The sequence below is a fragment of the Anser brachyrhynchus genome (assembly GCF_964034855.1).
Source record: "Anser brachyrhynchus genome assembly, chromosome: 11".
NCBI classification, from domain to species: Eukaryota; Metazoa; Chordata; class Aves; order Anseriformes; family Anatidae; genus Anser; species Anser brachyrhynchus.
Genome location: NC_137706.1, coordinates 4,019,935 through 4,046,213, shown reverse-complemented (window position 1 = coordinate 4,046,213; position 26,279 = coordinate 4,019,935). Strand labels below are relative to the sequence as shown.

Below are 26,279 nucleotides of genomic sequence, written 5' to 3'. Positions count from 1 at the left end.
GAGAAAACACCGTGCAACTGGCAACTGAATGGAACCGTCATGGCAAAGGCAACAGGTGGTGGGGTAGAGGGAGTATGTAAACCTACACCAGAGCCCTCTTTTCAACTTACAGAACCATAGAATATCCCGAGTTGGAAGGGACCCATAAGGATCATCGAGTCCAACTCCTGGCACCACACAGGTCTACCCAAAATTTTAGACCATGTGACTAAGTGCACAGTCCAAACGCTTCATAAATTCCAAAAGGCTTGGTGCAGTGACTTATTATGTGAATTATGGTTTTAAAACAATAATAAAAAAACAATCACTCAGTAATATATACTCCCCAAATGTGAAAAAGGATAGCTTAGGGTGTTTCCACTTCATCCTCTCTTTCTGAGGCAGGAAAGAAATTCCAGTACATGGCAATTTTGAAGATTATTGTACCTGCCTCCAGAAGGGGACTCAGTTGATCACAGTTTGACTGATACAAGCTTCAATCATAAATAGGAGCTAACTAGTTATGCCAAAAGCTCTTCTCCCTCTGGGAAGCACTATTCAATGATCTATACTCTGCCCTCACTCTCCTCGAGCAGGTTGGTGATACCATCTTTTGGACCATAGGTGGCCTTCCTGCTACCTCCCATTAGCTGTGAGGCAGGTTTGACATAGAAAAGCTGGAGGGCAGCTTTCCATTCCCAGTACACACACTGATTTCTGCCACCTTCATTCCCCAGCAAGCTTACCGAAGGATTAGCATGCATCAGAGGGCATGGTTTGAGTATTTAGCAAATAGCTAGTGAAAAGTATGCAAAATAGACTTGTTAGACAGTTTATTTTCTTTTATGACCACACTATTCCAAAGGGACAGCAAATAGCTCAGATAGGGCGTTTTTCTACCTACACAAAGAAAACTGGTTTGGAGTAAAACTGTTTGTGTGCCATAGCTGTAAACTCCAAACCATATTGTTTGTTCCAACTTGTTACACAAGTAATACCCAAGACAGCTTTACCCTTTACAAAGGAAGACAGAACTTTTGTTTTATTATAGTCCTAATGGAAACTAATGCTAACTGTTCCCTTACAGCATTTTCTAACACTGAGACTGTTCATTTTGGCTGTTGCAAAATGCCTGTTTGCCTCTCCCAAACTTCAGTCTCACTGTATGTCTGCATTCAGAAAGGCAAAAATCAGGTATGTCTGCAAACAAAAGCAACAAGTATCATAAACTAATAATGCCTGGCATGAAATGCAGCTGGAGGACTATTACTAATTAGTGCTGCAATTTAATTGCAGAGTGTAGGCACTCTCAAGGTTGAACGCTCTAACATTTTATTCATTTTTCACGTTTCATTGGATTAAAGTGAAGTTCTCTAATCATTCCAGTAAATGAACTCTATCAATTAAAACAAAAATAATATAATCAGTTGTAACACTTTTCATTCCCACATTTTCTAAGTAAGATTCCTCAAGTGATTTAGGCTTTGGCTGTTACCAAGAGCGTTTTCCATCTACATAGGTGCTAGTACAGCTACACCAACTAAAAATCTGAGACTATTTACAAAAATCATATGTAATAGTATACGAGACACCTGAAAATTATCTTATAGAATTAACTGTTCTAGTAATCCTGAAAGAGGAAATGGAAACAAACCAACAACAAAGAAACAACATTCCATACCAGGCATGTTTATCCCAGTAACCCATAAGTAACACCAACACAATGAGTCTCTGCCTCGTTACCAACTTCAATAAGGTCAGTACTTCATGATTAGAGATGTAGGAAAAACAGTTAAAATTGCTAAAGCATTGCTAAAAGACAATTCGTGTTCGTTTACACAAGGCACAAAAACAACTAACTTCAATCTGCTTGGAAAAGAAGAACGCAGACACAGATTCATCCTCTCCCTTTTCCTTCTACCTCAGAAACAAAAAACTACTCTCCTTTAATAATTATTGTCTGAAGTCACACCACGGTTTGTCCATGCGTAAGCAAAACCACACTCCTGACACTAACTCATGTTGTGGGCTTGTTTATTTATATAACTACTTTTTAACATATATTTATGTATAGACATACTTTTTTTTTTTTTTTAAGTAATGCACAACATCCTATTTTTATTTCACAGTTTTTCTTTGAAAAATGAAGGAGGCACTGTAACTTCATGGTAGCTTTTAGGCATCATAACAACATGATTTTCCTATGCATTTATGACTTCCTTAAATAATTTATTCCTGTACTGTAAGTACTGCACAGCCTTTTATTTTGCTCAAGTCCACTATACTAGAGAAAACAGACTTAATTTGTTCTTCTTCCCTTATCCTCAACACCTCTCTCCAATGCACGTGCCTGTACCTGGGAACAAGCCAAAGATCAGACCCAGTTGTAGCTCATAAGCAAGCTGCTAGATCAGTAAGTGAATATTTGCAATTTAGCAACTTACAATACAGATCAATTATCTCCACTAAAGTTAGGATACTTAAAATTCCACTAAAAGGAATGGTTAACTTCACAGTTTGACTTGGATACAGACTATAAGATTAAGTTTAATGAATACTGCTTCTGATTCCTTACTTTGGCGGACCTTAGCTAACAAACATTAATCATTTAAAATCTATGAACTTTGAGGTTCCTTCCAAGCTAAACTCTGCTATCCCATCAATCCAAGAGAAGCTACCTGAATGTATAATATGTAAATGAACAGCAGATTACTGCTGAAATCCACTTTAGTTTGGGTTATCTGCTCTTCCAACTGATTTGAGAGTTCTAAAATAAACTAAAGCAAAAAAAAAAATACATTAGGGGGAAAAAGGGACGGGGTGTTACAGAGATGTTGAGACAGCAAGAGACAGACAGACAGACTGAACCTGTGAGCTTTGTGGTTGTGATCACTGACAGAAAACGAGATAAACAGCTTTTGGAAGACATACCAATGTGTCCTACCTACTTTGAAAGGTTATGGTCTATGAGATCATGTAGGTTTATAGAAATAAACAAACTTTTGGAAAGAGCATTTTCAGTCATCAAATCTACGTATTTGTCAGTGGCTCCTAGAGGAAAGACTACAGAGCCAAAACCTTGCTGAGTCTGCTATGAATTAGCTGTGAACACACAGCTAAGAATGAACCTTACAAAAAAGAAAGTAAGTTAAAAATAAATCCAAAGGAGAGTAAAAGCAAAAAAAAAAAAACTGTTCTCTGAAAGGAGTGCTTCAAGGATCCAGAAAAGTTGGAACTCACCCTGGAAGTGTAAGAATTCTTAATAAATTCTTATACCATAACAGGTACCCACTACAAGAGAGTTTCAATTTATATTATCCTTATGATGGTATACTATATGGTGGTTTAAATTTTCATTCAGGTTCACCAAAAACTGAGTTACAAACAATAATATCAGTTTCATGAGTAGTGTTTTAATTAATGGAACCTACTGCCATACCTTGTAGTACCTGTAAGACCACCAATCAATTATATCAGAATCAGTTTCTGAGAGCAGTGTGCCCCCTCTCCTTTTAGCCTCGAGAATCACCTGCACTGTGTTCATACATCTCAACTGAGCACCAAGAAACATCACATTACCACAGGTTATGAGGCAGCTCAACTTAAACCTCTAACAGTCTTGCAGCAAGCTATTAGTTCAGAACAACATTGTTTCCATAGGTGATCCATACCATTTTACCAAGTATCCACCTAAGAACAAGGCAAGCTATAGCAAGAGAACGCAAGGTATGTATTCCCAAACATACATGGGAAATTTCTAACGCATTTTAAGAATTCAGTCTTTCATTTTTTTAATTACAATAAAATTACGCAAATTGTATTAACCGAGTCTGAAAATGCAGAAGTTGCAATCAACTCTACAAGAACAAATCTTAAAACTTGATCAAGCTATTTACATGTAGACTATTAACATGGATGCTGCAACCGCAACTGCACTTCATGTTTCACAATTCTATGGGCCAGAGTGAAGAAACTTCTCTGTGAACACGCGGAATTTGTGACTGAACACAACACACTGAACAAGGGATCTATTTTCCAATAATCAGCATTTTCTCCAGTTCTAAATCCATTTCCAGGAAATTAACATAGCGAATAACGAATCTGATTTTAAACAACTAAACCAAATGGCCAATTACACCTCTCTGAATTCTTGTGAGACAAATATCAACACAACATGCAATAAGACATTTCCTTGGCCACACAGAAAGCTAATTTGAAATCATATTCCAACACTAATTTCAATATAATAGGGAGATGCAATAAAAATTAAAAAAAACACTTCTACAATAACAACTTATGACTGAAAACAGATTTTTTTTGCTCTTATCTAAACTACAAATCAGGAAATAAAATAACATAAGTAAGGCCAACATACTAACAGTAAAAAGCTTGAAGATAATACTTAAGAAACCTATCTAGAGAGTGCGCTTAAAATTCTGGAACCTGTTTTAAATAGAGCTGCCCATAAGTTAAATTACAACATAAGCTGCATTTGTGGAAACATCCTGTGCACTAAATACGGGATATTTAATTTAGGCTTTGGTTTCACACTGTATCATCTGCTTACTTATAGAATACATCAGGAAAAGCAAATAATCAGCAGAACCACCAACGACCTCCCTCCCCCAACAACAACAACAAAAAAATAAAAATACCAAAAAGAAACCAGAGGACAAAAAGGACACAAATACAACAGACTTGATAACACTTACTGTATTTCTGTGTCCCTCTTGTCTTGTTTTGCTATTTAACAGCTTCCTTTCTTGTAATGTACCTGAGATTAAGAGGTATAAAATACTATTTCAAAACCTGCTATCTCACAACTATTTTTTTTGACTTCTTTGCAAATTAAAAGTACTACTGGTGTGGGGTGTAAAAAGAATAGAATGGGCATATAATATTTTAGGCTCCAATGTATATCTAAGTCTTTTACATACATAGAGGGCATAACCTGTTGACTGGTGCTACAATATTGTCTATGTCTAGCAGTGGTACCTTGAATGGTTCAACTCTGACTTCAAATAGATATACAAAAGTGTTACACAACTGAAAAGGAGAGGAGAATAAACTGTATACTCAGTGCTGAAACTTGATTTTATGCTAAAACAGGTCAAAATGTACATTTACAGCTTTTATTGCAATATAAACGCTGGAAAATACTTAAAGCACCCAGGGTAGAAATTTTGCAACAAAAATATCTCTGCTGATTTATTTATAAAAAAAGTTAAAATTACTACATATGTATGTATTAGAAAAAAAATGAAGAAATATCCAACAAGGAAATGTCTTTACTTTTTTTTTAATTTATTTTATGTATTTTCCTTTTTTGGAGAGAGCAATTTAAAGAGATGAAAACCTTGCTCCTTTTTTCATTTTACAAGGAGTGTTATAACAAAATCAAAAATATGAAAGAAAATCCCAGAGCGTCATTATTCACAAAATAAAAGCCACTATTAACCATGCTACAATGAAAGAAAAACTTAATTAAAAGACTATATTTATCAAAAAAAAAATTATACCAACTTGTTGCTAGATTATGCAAATGAATGGCAACTCCCAGACAAAGTGGAAAAGCTAGAAGTTACGAGGTATCTCACACCAGGAAGACAAAATTTTCAAAAGCTATAGGGCAAGACATTATCATGTAACAATAACACTGCTACTTGCTTCAGTACCTCTGAATTGGCTTCGAAGAGCTCAGTAGAGCAAGGTTTTAAAAAGCAGCTTTACAATTCTCTGCAACATATGCTAAGAGACAGCTACCCTTCTAATGCAAGGGATTATGAACACATGCAAAAATCTCTAGCTCTACATCGCTCAGATAAGGGAGAGACTTACATACATTAATCAAAAGATAGCAATCCAAAAACCGCCACAGTTGCCCAGATCAAGGTAAAATCAAGACTGAATAGTCGGAAGAAAAAAAAACACCCCAATTGATGGAAAATTTGACATGGTATTGTAAATGGACTTCATTACATTCATTCAAGATTAAAGCAGACATCAGCATTTCGTAGAATTCTACTGACCTGCTAATTAGCTTCCCTGAATTATTCCTCTAAAAATAAAGCTTTCCTACTTTTTATTTTCCACTATAGATATATTTTCAAGTGGTTCATTCTTCTAGCAAAACATTCGGTCTATGCAAGAGATTTCGCACACAGATGTCACTAATTCATACCTTTTCACAAATTTAAGATCATCACAGCCAATTCTAAGTACGCAAATACCCACTAATCCTTCAGTGCTAGGATATTTAACGTTATTAGGCAATGAAAAACAAGGCTATTATATAAGGTTTTCTCAAGTCTGCAGTGATTCTCAGACTTTCCAACTTTTCCAAGTCAAGTAAACTAAACTGTTATGGGATGTGAGAAGGATTTTTGTGAATTTATTACTGATCAATAGATTAAAAGACAAAACACCCCATCTCAAGCACAGGAATATTGCCCAGTTTTCATAGTGAAAGGAAGTTACCAATGTGTTTTCCCCATTTCCCCAAAAAAGCTGTATTCAGATCAACATTCTTCAACAGCTGCATGAATAAATAGAGAAGACTGGGTAAACAGATGGTAAAATTTGTTGATCACAAAAAATGTTTTAAAGCATCCTAACTAAATATTAGCGCAGAATTACAAAGCAAGTTCTCTACAAAATTGGCAATGAAATAGCAAATAATATTTGGTGTAAAGACAAAAGAAACATGAGAAACGTGCTTAAAGAAATAATTGTAACAGAACAAGGTGGGAACTATTGCAGAGTATAAGGAAAAAATCTTGTTGTTCTATATAGTTTTTGAAACAATGTCACTTCAGAGCCCAGTGACAATCAAAAAGCGCAAGACTTAGGAACAAGTAAGAAAAGAACAGAGAATGGAAGCATCATTATGTCATGCAGAAACTGACAGCATACCCTCATCTTGACTAGCACATGCAGCAGTAATCAACCCAATTCTAAGTTATGCAGAACACGCAGAAAAATTCAGAGAATGGTACCAAGAACTAACCAGAAGCTAGGTAAAGTTACAGTATGAGAGACCAGTAGATTATGATTGCTCAGTTTGGTGGAGGAGACACATAAGACTGGCATGTAGAACTAAGATGTTCATGAAAACAAAAAAAAAATGAGGTATGTAAGTAACAATTCATCACCACTCATCAAAACACAGGAACACGGTAGAAATCAGTTAAATCACTGGTCAGCACACAAACATCAGTATTTTTGCCACAGAATGTTTGTTATTTTTGCCAAAACTATAATCACGGTCAAAAAAATTCACAACTCTTAGAGAACAAGTCCACCAGTAGCTATAAGAACAACGTCCAAAAGATTGGCTCTGTCCAGAAAGTCTCCTAAATCCCTAGGTGCTGGGCTTCACCAGGACTGTACATCAGTAAAGGTGGCAAAATAACTGCCCTGCATTTATACTCTTTCCTTAAGCATTCCTACTAGATACAAACAGACCTTCAGCAGGAGGGGAGAAAGGAGATCAGAGGAAGATCTCCCTTTACCCAGTCTTCCACCATCTTACTTAATGATCCTGTAACAGGTACGCATTTAACTACCATTAAATTCCCAATCTATTACGTGCCTCTGGAAATTCCAGCCAGTATTTTTCCAATGACTTAAACTATTAAACAATTCCGTCGCTGTACTGTGACTTCTAAGGGAAAAACTCCAGTAGTCAGCTGCAGGCAGATTTAAAATAAATAAATAAACAAGCCACCATACACACAATATAAAAAAGAGAAATTGGTACCTCTTGTGGTTTTAACTTTTCTATGTCCGTGGAAAGGTCTGAGCTTTTTCCATGAAGACTGCCATTTTCCTGTAAACAAGGAAGTCGTAAGAACAATTACGACAAGATTACCATTCTATACTGAAATTATGAGAAAGCACTGGATTCTGAAGCATTAAAGCCAAACATATTAGTAAGATACTTTTGACTTTTTTTGAATACTAAATGTTAATCATCAGAAGACATAACGTAGGAACATAAAATGTAAAGCACATCACTTGCCCGGCTGACTGAGAAACTCTGATGATCTATATTCCTCCAATACAGACCCCCGCACTCATTTTTATCTATTCTGATGAGAGTATGAAGTAGTAGCCAGAAGTTACCCATATTCAAAATTCTAAAGAAGTGTCATCGAGAGCCTTAGCATTTGAAAGAAAACTAAGAAATAAAAGACAATAAATCTTACCCAAAACATATGCACGCAAACTTGGTTTAGACTCATAAATGAAGTCTGGTGCTTTTCCTGTGATTTCAATGCAAAAGACAATTTCCTGTGTTCTACTTTTTTTTTTTCCCTCCAGACAAACCTGGCCATGGAATGAATTGATTTGTACCTCTTTGCCATTACAAATCCTATATCCAGACAACATACATTTCTATTGTTCATGACCTTCTGGGGGAAAACACAAGAATAGTGTTTTCCTTTAAGAGGAATTCAATTTTTCTTTAAAACAAAGTTGTTATTTAAATGACATCCCGGACAACCATTCTTTATTGTTTCATGCAGGGCGCTACAGAAAGTTTGCTTTTCCTGTCCCATTATCTAGTTTCTAGGTGTACTGAAAACCCAGACAAAGATCTGAACACATTGGCCAAACCCTCTCAATTCCTTCGGATATCCTTTTCACACCAATTCTGCAAAAAATCTATTCCAACCCTGTGGGACACACCCTCCTTATTATTACTCTGTGTTTGAAGATGATATACTCCATAAAACCAAGGAGATGGAGATTTTTTGCAGTCTTTCAAAAACAAGCCTCCTAAGACAACCAACCATACAGGGCCCACAGGAAAATCTAAACCTACCGTTGCCCACCAACTGATCTCTGATCTGCCAGGAGCCACTGCCATACCAGCTCAACAGCTGGCAACAGCTCACAGATATGGTCATTCCATGAAGAAATTCATGGACAGACTAGCATCATGTTCCACGCTAACCTAAGGCTTGCCCTTAAGTTTATATAATTTAGCAAGCTTTCTGAAAAGAAAGGTAGTGTAGAGAAAAACATCTGTAAAAATATTCAATGTACACGAGTCTGTCATTAAATTCAGCACTTTTTCCCCACACAGGATTTTTGTTGTCTTTAAGATTAAAAAAGAAAAATCCCCTAATGAAGTGAAAGAAACATTACCACCTCAACATTACAAGTACAAGAACAGTTTAAGAAACAAAGCCTTTTTTATTGAGCAGGATTACTTCACTTTCAACAACAAGCAATAACTGCTTGCTGAGAGGTGTTTTTTTTTTTATATAAATTATTTTAAGTCCAAAGTTATAATTGGTGGGAGTAGGCAGATACATGACAAGTACAAAAATTTAACTTTTTTTTTTTCCTGAATCCTTCCACAGGGATCAAGACAAGTTTACATTGACAATTGTTTTACTGTTTTTAATGATAGAAGCAAACAGTATTAACCTCTTCCTATGATTCTAGCTTCTGGCATACCTCTATTAAAGCACCAACACCTGCCTTTTTTTTTTTTTTTTTTTTTTACCAACTTTAAATATGATTTCTGGTCTTTTTTTTATTTTTGGACAGTGCATTAATTTCCTAGTTGTGAACTTGAATCATAACTCAAATTCCAGTTAGGTCAGCTTGACTCATTACTGATTAATGTTGATCAGCAATTTCATGAGTGCCAATACACTAAACACTTACAGTAAGAATACCAAATAGTAAAAACTGTATAATAAGATTCCATTGCAAACGAAGAAAACGCATCTGAAGGCTGGGCTTCCTGCCTCAGGAATGCAGGATGTTTTTAAGGATACCTGATTTCTACATTGCACAGAAATACTTCTGCAACCCGATTTTTTTTTTCCATCCATTTACTGTAGCTTATTTACTGAAGATCAACGGGGAAAAATAAGACTTCATAGTGAGTCTTTATAATGTTCTCCTCCAAAGTCAGATGCAGGTTTTAGCAATATCTACCTGGACAAGACATTGTAGCCCACCCACTACATTCCACAGCAGGAAAAAGCTGCTAACAGCTCTCTGGGTCGACACTACTGAATTCAGAACAGATTATTTAGATCAGGGTTAACTATTATGCTGTGCGTTTCTATTAATTCATTAGGTACTTAGCTCACTGGCTCTTTAGGGAGTACGTATTCATAAAAAGAAAACTGAGTAGATTAAAGGTAATGTGATTTACTACAGGAAAAGCTTGCTTTTGACCACTGAGTTGGGTTTTAAAAAGACAGTATTTTTGTCAGATACAAGATACTACCAAAAAACTTGGGATCAATATGTGGGGTGGATGAAGCTACAACAGGAACAGAAGAAAGCCATTTAAAAAGTGAAGCTTCTCTCCAACACCATAACGCAGCACATACTTTAACTGGGTAATGTCAATGGAAAGGTTAGAGCTCCGTATACTTTGCCAATACATCTCTGCTCCTGAACAAGTAACTTGACTTCTATTTTCATTTTCTGACAATACAGTAAATAAAACGTGTGTTCATCATTCAAGTATACAGATATGCATGGTTTATTTTCATAAATACTAAACATACAAATCTTTTAGCCTTAGAAATCTGAATTGCTATTGCAGCATTTCAAAGTCATTAGAATCTCTGAAAAGATGCTAGCCTTTTTAAAGGAGCTTACCCTTAAAAGCATTGCCAGATCACCTGCTGATTTTCTCTGTACGTTCTCATGAACTTTTATTATCAAATATAATGTGGGAACCTTACCCTTGAAGATTCATATGAAGGACTTGGCTGACCACTTGTTCCCCATGATGTGGCACCTGTTCGCTCATCCATACCTAACGATAAAAAGAAAAGCACAAACCTATAATAAGAGATAGCAAAGTCAGCGATGTTCTCTGATGTAACCTGAAAGCAAATTCCATCTCTTAACATAGTATTTCTAAAAGCAATATTTAACATGAACAATTTCCTTGATAACGAAGCTGGCTACAAAGCAACCTACTCATTTAGACACCTGCAGCTGCTGAAAACAGGAGCAGAAAAAGTTAAGATCTGCAGATCTGCAGTGCCAGCCCTACATAACCTGTAAGAAGTTAACCCAAGTAACAAAACAAGCTCAGCCACATTAACCTGGCTTTTTGCACAGCATGATTTATCCTGCATCTTTAGCACAGAATATTGTAGTACATACTGTGAAATGTACACTTGTTATCTACTCTTTGCTCTCATGTCTTACTTGAGTATTGTAAAACCTGTGAAATTATTTCCCCTATTTGGTCTTTACATTATATGCAAGATATTTTAGCATAAGGGAGAAAAAGGTAAGACAGAGTGCTTTATATTTCAATTGCCTAACAAAAAAAGAAAAACCACAAAGACTCATGATGTCTACTCTTCTAAAACAGGAATCTTTTTTAATTCTGTAACGGTTCTTTTAGAATCAGTTCTCTTTATGCAAATCAACGTTACAGCTCAAAAGAGAAAAGGGAAGAAAAAAATAGGGAGAGCTTTAAAATCAGCATCAGAATATATATCCTGTGTATTATCTAGCCAACAATACTGTTGCCAGCACTTGCTTCAATTACTTTCTATTCAAAGTTAACTGGCTAAACTATCTTTTAAACCACATTCCAAAACAACTAATTGCCATAGTATTCCTACAGTAAATTCATTCACACAGCATAAGATCACTGTTCTAGTAATTACATCACTGATCATATAGAGAGAGCGCACAAGACTTCTTATTTTTGAAGGAAGGAACAATTCCATCCTAAATGCACTTTCGCCTACAAAACGCAACTAATTACTTTTTCTTTTTCCCCTCTCAATCAGACTTATCCTATAAAGGGTTCTGATAATATAGCATAAATGCCTAATGGGATATATGGTATAAATCATGAAGCTTTATAGCACCACAATTTAGAAATAAGACTTAAGTGCAAGTTACTCCACACCATCATTCTTGAAGTCCAACTTTATATTGCAAATTAGTTTTCGCTAATGTATCTCAGTCTGGTCACATTACAAAATAAAATGCAAGAAAATACAAGCTGATATTTAAGTAGCTACTTATGCAGTGATAGTATTCTAATCATTATTTTCTTAAGGAACATGTTTTATGAAGTTATAAAATACTGTTTTAACAAAGACAGCCTGCAGAAAGCATGTTCAACTGAAAGTACAGTCCAATCACCCAGATGAAAACTACGGACTCCTTTCCTGTACTGCAGGAAGAACCCTCAAGGCTGGAGAATGCTCTTTGTAAATGCAAAAATTTCCCTATACTGAGCCAACAGTTTGTGGAAGTTTGCTGCATTTTGCAGCTGACGGCATTGTTGTTGTTTTATTGTAATTGATCCAGGAGCTGAGTAAAAAGTCGTGGCAGGCAGTGACAAAGGCGAAAGTAATCTTTTGGCACAAGTGACTCTTCTCTGCCAGAAACAACAGCACTAGTAATCCTATGATTATCACAACAAGCTTCAGTTGCAGAAGACATATAGTAGGAGAAAAAAAAAAATCTTACTGTCACAAGAAGTGTGAAAGTTTAAGACAGTACATAATAATAATCTATACAGGAAACAAGTCAGTAGATAACGGTTATGCATGGAGTGTTTAGATGCGTGAACCCGAATCAGTAAAACATGTTACTCACTTAAAAATTAAAAACTTGTGTCAGTGAGACACAAGGACTTATGTTAAGGTTCTGCTAATTAGCATATGCACAGCTAAAAATTCCCCTATTTTCATTCTACCATTTGAAGTATGCATATAGATTGTTTAAACAAACATCTCTAAAACAAAAATATAACATTTTAAGATTGAGAGGAAAATTATGTTCTAAATTCTTCACAGAATTCTGTTTTCTAAAAAAAGCCTGTACAGTTAGCTAGAGTAGTCAGGAGTATCAAAACTTTTTTTTAAACCAGTGGTTTTTTCCTATTTTTTCATGGGTCATTTTTTCTTTTTCTAAAAGCCAAAAGTAGACTTACATCTAGATCAACTGTTTAATAAGAATTTGCATGTGAGGTATACACATTCTCACTTTAAACCTCCTTGAAGATTGCATGGAAGAATTTTATATACCGCACAGAGAACACATACGCTGTGACTTCCTGCTACGAGATGTTTTGATTTCACTTGGAATGATACCCCTGCTGCCCACTGGCCCCCCAGGCAAAATAGCACATGCCAAACGAATTAAGAACTGGCTACCCAAGAATTCCCAGCCAGGAAATCAGATACATATTTATGCTGGTGCTTAAGGAACCTGTTCTGCTTTTTACAGTATTTTTTTCCCACTGATGATATAGACAAGAAAAAAATGTCATATGCTGCAAGAGTCAGAGACCCATATAAACTCTAGCAGGCTGGGTATAAACTAACAATACTGCATACTTCAATATAGCCAAAGGTAGTTATGCATGAATGAACCAGAAGTGTAAGATAAACCTTCCAGATTGCGGTGGGAAGGAAAATACAGAGGATATAAAATAGGAGCAGTAATCCCCAAAAGAATGTGGGAATCACCCTTGGTAATATCAATTCTACATGTCTCAAAGGAATGGTGCCGTTGAAAGGGCTCAAGCATTTTCCTGGGAAACCCAAGACAGAGCCAAACTGGGCAGACCATCACCTTTGTAGAACCCCTGCCACGAGGAAACCTGGTGACCAATCCCAGCATCTACTAATTCATCAAGGATGTTAGCAGGTTCAGAAAAGATGTAAGTAAGTGTTCAGAGAGCACTGAAAAATGTGTCACACATGGAAATGCTCCAGTATCTCTATCTGTTTACGTAATCCAAAGAAGGGGGAAATTCAACAATTGTCTGTTGTAAAGGCCTAATAACACAGATATATATATATAATGCAGATATATGCAGTCCAGCAAGCAGAAGTATAACAAGGTTCTACCCCTTCCTCTTTTTTTTTTCTCTTTAAAGAGCACTAGGCAGTGAGGATAGTAAGGCACTGAAAATGACTCGTGCTGATTTCATAGTCTTCAACCAAAATCAGTTACTGCTGTAGCAGATATGCCATAATTTAACTAGGGCATAATTCAGTGATTTTTGTAGTTGCTCCGGATGATTCAGCCGGCAGTTGGTGGCCTGGTTCTGGCTCACAAAGCAATTCCGTTTCATGCTCTACCTCTGCTCCAGGGCAAGGGGGCAGAACGCCTCCCCTGCCCTCAGTTGCCCAGAAGTGGTCTCTGCAGCTCTGCAACCTGCAAGTGCAGCCTGGGCCCCAGGAAAGGCTGCATGTTCCTTGGTCACCTCAGCAAGACCAGGCCAAACAGGTGCAAGAATACACTCCAGCTTTATAAATTGAACTCTAAAAATATTTTAAGGTTTTGGTTAATGTCACTGTTAAGATGGCAGTGTGAGCATTTCAAGCTCTTTTAGAAGAGAAGTTGAAGTAGTAACACAACAGGCTTTTTCAACGTATGTATTCATACTGAAGAAACAGGTCCAAACATTCATTTAATAAAAAAATTGATTTTACAAATAAACTGAAATGAAAGTTGGTGTTCTTGCTGGTTTAAGACAAAGACGACCATATTTAAACTTATTTCAAGAGACTCAAGCTCTAATGTATGTGTAAGCAAGATAATATTCTTTAAAGGGTTACCATCTGCTACGATGTTGCTCAAAAAATGATTTGACCCAAAAAAAATCACATTGTAGATTGTTATACTAGGTACTCAAGGTATGATTTTCTATCTTTTATAGCTTCTTTATCCAATTTTGTTTCACAGTAATGATATTCCTCCAGATCAGACTCAGCAACTGAAATCAATTGCAAAAATACCTAGAGCACAAACTGTAAAAGCAGATTGTATTTTGCATCTTAGACACCCAAGCAAACCGATCTACTATTAGACCCCATATTGCACCAGTCTATTGTGAAGTATGATACAAATTATGACCTGAAATGTAATTTTAGACTCTGGTAAGAGGACACAAAGAGAAGTCAGTTTTCCTTTGTCAAAGCAATCTCAATTAAAAATTTTAAGTTTCAATAGGTTAGAGTGGTTCTCAGCCTCTTAGCCTCTTCTTGTTGATCCCAAGTAGAAAACATTTCTCATTTTATGGTAGACTTAATATTTTTAATAGAATATAAATGACTTTATTATTTTAAGAAAGCACTTAGACTTCGTAAGTCAGATAAACAAGTAAAGAAAATACATTTCCACATATTGCCACAAAAATTACTTAAAAACAAAAGCAGCTTTGACAATACATGTCATTTGGTGGTCTTAAAATAAACAAAGCTAAGGGCATTAATCAAATTGAGAGGAGAAATGAAACATAGGCAAGCTAAGAGCAGCATAGATACTTAAGTGTCATTTCGATAAATTCAGATGCAACACTAATTAGGTAGAAGGCAGAACACTTTCATTTCAAACACTACAGAGCTTTCTCTATACCCCCCACGCCAAAAAGGAAAGGCAAGGGGAAGCATTTCAAGCACGAAAATATATTCATGAGAAACTTCAAATCTCAATCTGTAATGATCAGAGGTGATCCAATGATAACTGAAAGCTAAACAGAACACCCCAATTTAAGTGGACTTCAGTACTCCTTCTCACTGACAGTTCTTGGAGAAAAACGGAGGAGATCCTATTACGGTACACTGAGTCAGTCCCACCCTTTACAAAGAGTTTCAAACAATTCCAGCCTTCTAAGTCAGCCAGAGGGGTGCTAAAATATCTATCTCAAAATTGACTTGTGCTCTGAATATAAGAGCTTTATTTTGATTGATTTGTTTTGATCCAAGTGTGATTTTCCTGATCAGATCCTGGAGTTCTCTCCATCCCTTCAAATCAAAAAGGAAGTTTTCCCATTGGTAACGCAATAACCAGTATTTCTACTTATTAAAGCACCTGTGGGGGTAGTACCAAAGTATCCCTTTTTGTACCTTCTGTTCCGGAGATGATGAAGTGGTGTGAGTAAGTTAGGGTAAAAACTACCTTGAATCTTGAACCAAAATCAGCTGGTACAAACTCTAGACTCCGCAATTCCTTTTGGAAACTTCCTGGGATCATTTTATGATGCATGACCCCCCTGTACTGAACCATAGAGTCTGAGGTTCAACACCTAATTCATTTTGTGGTCTAAAAGTGAGGTTCTCCTATGCTTAACTGCTTCAATATCCTAACCTACCTGCCCAGTCAGGTTTACAAGCGTGAGAGTAAAGGTTGTTTGCTACCAGCGTTTAATGACAGAAATTCAAAAGCACATTGAGGCACTACAGAGATTGATGCTACCCTGAATCGGCATCACATATCTTAATTATGACCCATAAAATATTAGCTTCCATTTGATTATTTTTATTTGCAAAGATCAGTTTGTAAGATCAATTTCAAATAATAACAGTAATCATGAACAGTAGTAAATAAATTGATTTGCATGCTTGAAACATTGTTTATCCTGAAGAATCCAAGAGCATATGATTACCTTACACAGCAAAGAAAAAGCTCCTGCTATGCAAGTTACTGTGGAAATAATTTTAGGAGTAAGAGGTAGGAAAGTCTACATAAAGTTAATTTCCATCCCCAGAATAAGCAACCACAATTAAAACTTTAGAACAAAGTTAATTAAATAGAAGTAACATACAGCAAGTATACAACTTGCCTGGGTAATAACCAAAGCTTGGACCAAAAGTAGTATTGACAGGTGTTAAAAATGAGTTGTAACCTCAAAACTATCAGCAACTTGAATTCTCTTTATGGAAAACTGTTTAAAAAATATGTACTTTCGTATAGAAAATTTGCAAGAATGGTATATTCTCAGGTCAGAAGAAAAGTCACAGTGTACATTTCAACTTTTGCTAACAACACAATACTGTATAAAGTCAGAATAAATTGGTAAAAAAAATCTGGTTCTAAAAACCGGTGTAAAGCTTGATTTTAACAATGTCTATTAAAATTGTAAGTTGGTACCAGCAATACAGCTCCTGTCTAACTATCAAGTATGTTTTTGTTTTTCCCTCCACTCATTACCTAATATAATTTGATATAGGATATAAAAGAAAAAAGCAATTACTACTTTTAACTTAATTTCACAAACAATTCTATTCATTCCTTGTAATAATGCCCATGTGTTCTCTATATAGAAGAACATTAGGTTATTAATTCCTGTAGTAGCAGCACTCTCAAAGAAATATCATTTGTTGTCTACTTTTCTTTCTTTATATTGTTCACTTCCTAGACTCTAAATCAAGTCATTGAACAAACCAAATGCCCTGACATAGCCTAGACACTTCAAATACAACACAGCCTGCTCAAGACAGAATTGGAATTGGCATTTCCCACCCAAACTGTCCTATGACAGAAAGTGGCATACTGCTACACCCTTCTTACCAGAAAAAAAAAAAATAAAAAAATCAATCAGGTTCAGTTCAAAGAGGAGAGCATATTTATAGAGTATGTAATACAATGTAAATAAAACATTTGTTATTTATGTTTACTCAAACAGTACAAACACAAGCTAGTAGGAAAAACTACAAATAACAGCATTTAAACTAGAGAGAAAAAAATGCAATTTCTTTACGAAGCCCTAGAGGTACCTGGAGAACTAAGGAGTGAAGCTAATCTTTGCCTGTGAGAATAAGTATTACCATCAACACCATTACAACAAGCCTTAACACAATTCCTCCATCCAATTTAAGCCTAAATTTCTGAAAGAAAAATAAAAATGCTGTTATTTACAGATTATATCCTGTATATAAATAATAGTTACCTGTGTGTGCACACAGACTATGTTTTGAAACTTCCCTGGTTGCAAACGTGAACAAAGCAAACGAGCTCAGAGATCAAGCTTTTAGCAGGGATACAAGCCAGAGCTCACAGCAAACACATACATAGTTAAACTGCTATTAAATTGCATCACGCTGCTTATTCTCCTCCCTGTATTGAACCATGCAGTAGCAGATTGAACAGCTCCAACAAGCAAGTCTGTCTTCAGATACTAGCTACCAGAATAATCTATTCTACTGGCAAATTTGCCTGTGGTTACTTCAGTTATGTCTCAACAGCTTTATATAACCACACACCCTTTAAAATATATGTATTTATATACAAAACAAATCATGGCCAGTGTCACAAGATCGAGCACACCAGGCCAAAAATACTCAAATATAGTCTCACAGTCAGCAGCTACTGTTACCGTTCGCGTTACAACATTTCCCAAAACTGCCAATTGGAGTAACAGAGTATAAAACAATCTAAGTTGCCCAGTGTACAACTGAGATGCTAATTCTAATATGCAAAGAGAGAACTCCAAGTGTGACAGCTTTTCTAAAATTAAGTCTAAAAACGTTAAGAAAAAGTATGTTCAGTCATTCACTCTATCACACAGCATCCAGCAAACTGATCCTCTTGAAAACGTATCAGTAAACAGACTAAATCATGAAAACAAAGAGCAAAGGCGCTGTTCTTGGAGTGGTACAAACTAAGATCAACCTGAGGTCAGTATCCTTTCACACTGTAGATTATTGTCACACATTTTTAAAAAAGCACAATTAAAATACAATTTAAATTATCCAATTGCAACAAATTAGAAGTGATCTGCTGATATTTAGAAGATCAATAATGCATTAATTAACAATCAAATGTTTGAAGGAAAAAAGAAAAAACAATTTAAGAGCAAAGGAAAAGCCATGCTGAAAAATAATCACATTTGTACAAAATAGCATGCTTTCAATTTCCTAGTTCATGTACATGAACCAAATGAAATATATCAGACAAAACATTTTCACCTTAGAGATTCAGTATTTTGAGCTTTAAGTAAAATGACAGGTATAGAATATAGTACCACAAAGAAGAGGCCAACACAATCCCACATTTACACTTCTATGATTTAAAATATTTACAGACATGCAGTCACGATCACAGAAGTCCGGGTCTGATCTTTAGAAGATCTAAACCAAGCCCTTTTCCTAAAAGCACGTGGAGGAAAACTTATACTTTACTAAGGTACATAGTATTTTTATCTAAGTTCTTATGCTATCCAAAACTTCTGTGATCTGAAGACCGTCTATTAACAGCAGCACAGCATCTTATACTGAACGAAGCAGCATGCTAACACCTTCAGCTTTTCATACAACAGAACAAGCAGAACACAAAGAAATTAAAGAGGTTTTCATATTTACCTCAGATAGGCATATATTAAAAAGAACATTTATAACATTTATTACAACTATTTGCTCTGAAGAGCACATCTAACAGACTCACTCTCAGAGAGGGCTTAACTCTCGTTACTGAACAAAAGAGAAGTTATGTAGCAGAGGCTGTCTGAACCTAGGTTCAGTACTGAATCTTCCTAACAGAATTCTGTTTCTGACAACTCATCTGGGAAGTACTTTCTATTATACGAACATGTCAGCATTAATCATCATCTTGTAACTCTAAAAACAAAGTTTAGCTGTTCAGTATTTAAACAGTGAAGAAAGGCTAATGGATAAATACAAGCACTGCACATATCTGCTCACCTAAGCCAGCGAAGTGGTAGACTAGCTCTACAACACATGTGAACAAACAAAAGGAAAAATATTGGATCATAGAGCAAATATAGGCTCATTTAGCACCCTTCTTTTTCACAAAACAAAAAGAAAATCAAGATTTTTTTTTTTTTTATCTAAGAAAGAAGCTTTTGCAAGGTTAGGACTTCACTGTTGGCCCTGCAGCACAATGAAGTCCTGATGGGTGCTTGATAATAGCATCTATTACCACAGCAAACAGATCTGCCTGAACAAAATGTGGCTGCTTCTGTCTACTATTTCAGGCATGGAGAAGAAAAAAAAAAAAGGCTTAAAGTAAGCTATTAAAAGCTTTCAAAAGTCCTCTCTTCCTACATTTATACAGTCCAAAACTTTAGCTGATGAAGTCAGCGCTGCCCTATCAGTATCCAATATTACTTTCTTCCAGTATGGATCTTGTACTAGTACTTCCTCCTCCTTAAGCTACCTGGAATGCAGTCGAACTCTTGCCAAACGTTCTCCTTTCACAGAGGCTCGAAGCCAACAATTCTAAATAATTCGGTTACTTCCAAAAGTCAGTCAGGTTCCAGTCTGAACCAACTATGAAGATCTGGCACAGCCTGTGCTGCCAGCAGGGCCCTCAGACAATCAACTAAACAAACTAAAAACCCCACCACTTTTTCTTACCACAATATAGAAATATACATTTCTTCCAACTTGTTTGACAGGGATTTTATTGCTTTTTTTGAGACACATTCTCAAGGTAAGAAAATGTAATGTTATCCATCAAAGGAGAGAGATAAATCTGTCTTGAAATTTCACAGATATCATTATATCTGCCCAAATATTTGCCAATTCAAGCTCCTTGCTGCTTGGGCTGTTAGCTGCCTGCTGAGTCAGGCAGGCAGGCTTTGTGTTGACAGCTCCCTTAATATGAGTGGCATTAAATGATGGCATGCCCACAATGATAGAAAGCTGATGTGATGCAGTGCAGTCTCCTACATCAACAGACGAACTGGAAAGATGATTGCTCTCTGATGTTAACGGGCCTTGCACCAGTACATAGCAGTACTTCAGCAACTGAAATGTCTGAGGGAGCATCGTTACCTTCAATCCCTGAAAACATTTGTTTCCATTCATTGTGTGATTTCACTAGCTCCTTTTATTAAAACTCTGTTCCTCCCATTTAACAAAGATGAATCGCCTCAGTAGTAAGTTGCCTGATACTTGCATTCACTGGTTTCTTCCTTCATAACTAACAGGTATTTAAGCAACCTACTAATTTCTGCTGTACTTCAGGATCATACAAGTTTTAACATTTTTCTACTAATATATCCACATTGCTACAGCATTTAAGTCTGAAAAGATTACCTTCTGAAAACAAAATTACACCTTTAGAGGATCAGTAACACAGAAGTAACAACTCTAGAAGAGTCAGAACTCCCTGCTCAGCACTGTGGTATTTAAATGTCTAAGAGTAATTACAACAATTTAACATTGTTAGTTAGAAGAAACACCCACATATCCTGAACTCAACAATGTATTATCACTCTAGCTACAAAAATAACTTACTTTTCTATCCCAAAAATAACTACTAAATCTGATGAGATCTGATTCGAGAAATACCTCAAGTTTCTAGCAAAGAGAAGGAGATTTCTCTAACTTGAGTTCTTACCCAAAAGACACATTTTTTTTGCCATTTTGAAGACTTGACTACTCTTCTTTCTATTTCTCCTTGTAGCTTTTCATTCAATACTCCATAGATCAGCTGGACTGTGCAGCATTTCTTCATTGCTTAAATCCTAAATATCATACTTTCTACAGAAATGAGAGTTTTCGATGCTTTTCTTGGAACAAGTTTTATATGAGCTGAAATAGTGTTAATAAAATGCACTTCAGAAACCATACACGCTTTAGAAGCAGAACTTCAACGGAAAAGTTAGAACTGGAATTTATATTCAAATAACCCAATTTTTAATTGGCTTATCTTTCTAACACTACACCTGGAACTTACATACCTGTTATTGTTAACAGAATGTAGTCAATGCCCCCCCCCCTTTTTTTTTTTTTTAAATGAGGACAAGTTGCACTTGGAATAAACAAAAAATTTGCTGCAGCTTCTCAAAGTATGCTGTTACAGCAGTTCTGTAGGTTATAGCTGAAAAATGCTGAAAGCCAACAAAATGCAGAAGACAGCCTTTCTGTGGTGAAAAGCATCCTTACCTTATTAGGTAATTATCCTTCCTAAGGTTATTACATTAAACATTACATAAACATTAACTTGCATATTCTCTAGTCAAGCCACAAGTAGCAATCAATAACCAATTATTTTCCTAAATTTCTCCTCCCAGAATGTTTTGAAGCCTTTCATTCTATGAAGCCATAAAACATTCTCACAATTTCATTCCTATAAAGCTTGCACCTCAAAATTAAAACCAGATTTCTAGGGATATTTAATGAGAACACAGAAAAAATGGTTTTACATTAAAATTAAGACAAATACTATACAGTTTAATACTACAGGTAAGCAAGAATAAGAACTGAAAGGATATTAAAAAACCTACAATTCCTCAGCACTGCAGAAAGCAGGTAACCATCAGTCTTCTAAACACAGCTTCCAACCAGAGCTGTTAGCCAATGTGCAACTAATATTAATACAAAAACTCCTCATGCAAAGTAAGCCTTCAAACAGTAACATTTACCAACTTCTCACAAGGGATTTTGATAGAGGAACCATTGCCAAACAACAGCTTATGAGTCAAGTTTTATGTATGCAAACACAAGCCTGTCTTACTAACAGCTAAGGGCTGGCTGCCACCCAAAGTAGGCCATGCTGCTTCCCTTAACACTTCGCTGTCCCCACTGCCCATATCCCTGGATATGTTTCTTCCGTCCCCATACTGGTATCAATGGTAGGTTCAGAAAGAAGCTAGGAGAAAACAGAACCATGAAAAACAAACCTGGTTAGTTTCTGGCTGGATTAGCTCACAGAAGTATCTCACCACAGGGCCAGAAGAATACCAGAGCTGGCAGAAAAGAAGGGGAGAGAGCACAAGAGTGACGCAAGGCCAAAGTCAGGGTTGCGGGAAGGGCCAGGGAAGTAAGCCCTTCACTTCTTTCAGCATTTGCTAATGGGAGACTGACTAAACTGACTTGAAACCTATCTGAAACCTGAGTGATTGCTTGGGAGTGGGGGGCAGGGGCAAGACCTCACTGTGGAGTGATGCATAATATTCTACTTCAGGACTGCTGGCTTTATCAGGCCATTCTTACCACACCAGTGGATAGTGTGTCAGAAAATAACCAAGTGCACATGTGAATTATATCAAACGTCTGATATTTTTAGGATTTTTTTTTTTTTTAATAAAGGTTATAGAACTGCTCAGTGGTAGGGAACAAACAGACTACCCGAAGGTTCACCATCACCAGAACACTCACTCTCGTACTTCTCTGTTCTTTCACTAGAATTTTTGCCAAAATTTAGAGGAAGAGTAAGTTACTTCAGGGTAAATAGCAACCAAAACCAGGAATTTTCCTTCCGTTTTCTCTGCAATTAAAGACAAAAAAAAAAAAAAGCACTTCATTCAAAAATTTAAGTACTTTGTTAATTTCAGCCAAAACAAGTCTCGGGCTCCACGTACCAAACAAGTGGTATTTATGAATTATTATAGCCCATTTTCTCTTTTGTGTTTTATGACCTAAGTACTGCCAAAACAAGCCAATTGAAAACATCACCTCTCCAGGTGGTGGCTTCAAGTTTAAGTTTTCTTGGCCTTAAATCATGCGCTCAGTTCTCTTTATGTTACTGCTTATGTTTTATGTCTGACAACAACTTTCAGACTTCACTTCACTTTGTACTTAACTTTTGCATACTCCAACAATACAATAAAATCTGTTTTAAGTGCTCAGCTTTCGCTAAGCCAGTGAAAATAAAACATGACCATTTTTAAGGATTGTCAAATATTTTTACAGAAGACAGACTATTCAGTTTCTCTTTAATACTCAAAATATCCGTAATGAAAAAACAGCTTGTGCCTTTTGAAAGGGACAACCATGACTTTGTATCTGGGAAGGAATTTATTGTATTCCAATCACAAAGAACATTATTACCTTTAAAAATTGTTTTTTATAGACTCCATTATTTGAGGGTTCTAAAGGCATCAAGTGTCTCTCCACACAGTTTATGTTTGAAGAATTACTGACATAATTTCAGAAAAAAACACTGACTTGCTAGATAGCATTCTGAAGATTCACTCACATAATAAACAAGGCAATTCAGAATAAATATCATACACAGCTTTGAAAAAAGTTCTCATGAACTAAGCATGCAGAGCATATTCCTTCAGAAGAAGCAGGCTCATACTTTTAAGAAAATGAAGGAATACTTGTAAAATGAAGTGAATTCATAACTAAACTCTTCACGTTAATGCAAACGGATGTGAAGTGACAGACACATAACTGAAGGTCTAGACTATGTTCATGTCCTTTTGTGCCTTTCCACAGACCTACCAAGGATTTCCCTCAGAGAGCCGCTTCAACATGTTCATAAGTACTTTATAGAGTTTTCAAAAGTGATATGAAAGCCCAGCAAATTAACCAAATGCACATTGAGGCACTGGGCAGGATGCATGTGAACTGAATAGAAAAACTCAAGTACAAAAAACTTCAGTAGCAATTATTCTCTACTTCACTACATATATCTTAAGATATAAAGCTTAAAAGGAAGTAGACGTACATCACACTCAGGTGTGTATATATGCAATTTAGACTTAAAAAAAAAAAGTGTATTGCTGATTATAATATCAACTTCAGTATTACAGAATACAGATTGCCTTCAGGATTTTAATTCCTTGGGTTGGTTTTACTTTAAAATGCAAGAACTGAGTTTCAAGCTGCATCCATTTACCTTTTCAACTTCACCGAATTTTTAAACACCCTTGTTTAAGCCTTGAATATTAACCCTTAATCAATTACCAAGAAACCATAACACTGAATATGTTTCAGTCCAAAAGATCTCTTTAGCATAGTTTTCATTTTCCTAAAGGATTAAAAAAAAGTATAACAATATCTTAATGCTGAACCCATTATGGGAGAAACAAGTTGAAAAAAAATACCATGAAATATTGTATCTAAAAGACTACAGAACAACATATAAAAGACAGCATGGAGAAATAATCTATACCTCCTTTCTGTTAAAAGAGTTCAAAGTGAACCAAAATATCATACATGGTGGGACCTCTCAAAATCTGTGAAGCTTCTAAATTGTCCCAGGCCTAGTTCAGTTTTTAAGACTTCTTTAAACTTGAAGACACCAATGCATCCTATTCCTACAGGATTTCAATCAAACAGCTTCTTAACTCTTTCATTGTAAAACCAGAGTTTAGCAGTTCACAAAAGATTCTGATAATATAGATGAAGCTAAGCTACTTCATCTTCTTTTCCATTAGCAATGAAATACATTTGAAGACTAAATTCTATACTCACTGCACTTGATTAAATCCAGAGTAATGCCATCTACAATGCTAGCCACAAATAACAGAAGAATCTGATGTGATGCCTGTACTGATCTAGTGCTGTGCTTAACTTGTTTTCAAATAAGACTCAACTATATCTTTTTTATACCCACACCCCTCATTCTAATATGAGGCTTACAAGAGTTTTTCTAAATCCTACTAACGAATTTACTACTGAACGGAAAATCAAAAAAAATATAGAAGGACACATCTCTCCCTCAAACAGGTATATTCAGACTCAATATTTGGTCTAAGAAAAATCCTACAAATATAACATTGTACTTATTACATGTCATTTTTTTACACAAGAATAATCACTCAGGCAGCCATTTTCAAAACAGCTCCAAAATTAGTCTGTAACTGCAGCAATCTTAACTCAGTTAAGCTTCCAGACTGCAGCCAGTTCACAGCAGGTCTGAGTAGCTCAATTGTTAACAGCAGCCGAGAGTTCCAAACTAAATCATATCAACCAGCTCATAGCACAGGTACAAGTAGTTCATCCTAAAAACATACTAAAAGAATATAGAACAACGTTTCCACTGACAGGATTTATTGAAACAATGGAAGTTTCAAAAACAAATGTAGAAATCAACTTCATAAACATCCTTAAATTACAAAATGCATTGAAGTTTAATGCTGTGCCTGAAATGAGCGATCACAAGTATGGCTGCAGCCCTGAAAAGTTTGGAAAGACAGAATATACTATTGACAAGAAATATGGTAAAGGTAAGAACCAACAGCTCTAGGTAGCTTTTTACTAGTTTTTTCTTCTTTCTTTGGTGGTGTCAGCCTCATTTGAAAGGAAAATCTCTCTGCAGAATATATTGCATTTGAGAAGTAAATGAAATAATAGTAATTCAAGGTCACCAGTAGTATAAAGATGAAGAATGAACCACCTGTAGAGGTCAGTATTCTAAAAGTGTATCAGCAAAAATGAAGCTGCATACGTCAAGTTCTCTATTTAGGATGAACCAGGAGATCACACTGTTGAACAGGCAATAATCTAACGTGCTATACACACGCGCATATTCTTCCTTGTCCTCCTGACAAATAGCACAGGAATGATTTTGCTTTAATGTAATGTGGAGGCAGATGAAAACCATCTATAATTAAGAAAATAACTGTTTCATCACAGGAGTACTACTTGAGTAAACCGTTTTTCTGTGGCAGAAAAGATCCACCACTGTGATCAGCTGTTTAACAAATTTCATGTCAAGAACTCCTACATAGAGTATCTGTGATTGTTTCGATAAGTAATTCTAAGTCTACTATAGTTCAAAAAAAAATTAAAATACTGTACTACAATTCAAATCTCTTATTAAAACATGAAAATCAGTCAGATGTAAAAGAA

The 26,279-nt window shown here is 35.9% G+C and overlaps 1 protein-coding gene across 16 annotated transcripts in view; it reads right to left on the bottom strand.

Moving 5' to 3' along the window:
• Positions 1-26,279, bottom strand: part of TCF12 (transcription factor 12) — a 164,076-nt gene that overhangs the window by 104,467 nt on the left and 33,330 nt on the right. For 11 of the 16 annotated variants that reach the window (XM_080551795.1, XM_080551780.1, XM_080551778.1 and 8 more), the window contains 2 exons: positions 10,701-10,774; positions 7,739-7,807 (listed from right to left, as the gene is read on the bottom strand). In XM_080551795.1, coding sequence (XP_080407921.1) covers positions 7,739-7,807; positions 10,701-10,774 — 143 coding nt within the window. Of the gene's footprint in view, positions 1-4,691; positions 4,754-7,738; positions 7,808-10,700; positions 10,801-17,677; positions 18,436-21,979; positions 22,018-26,279 lie in introns of those variants that run through there. The other 5 variants (XM_080551784.1, XM_080551785.1, XM_080551782.1 and 2 more) reach the window with 4 other exon arrangements.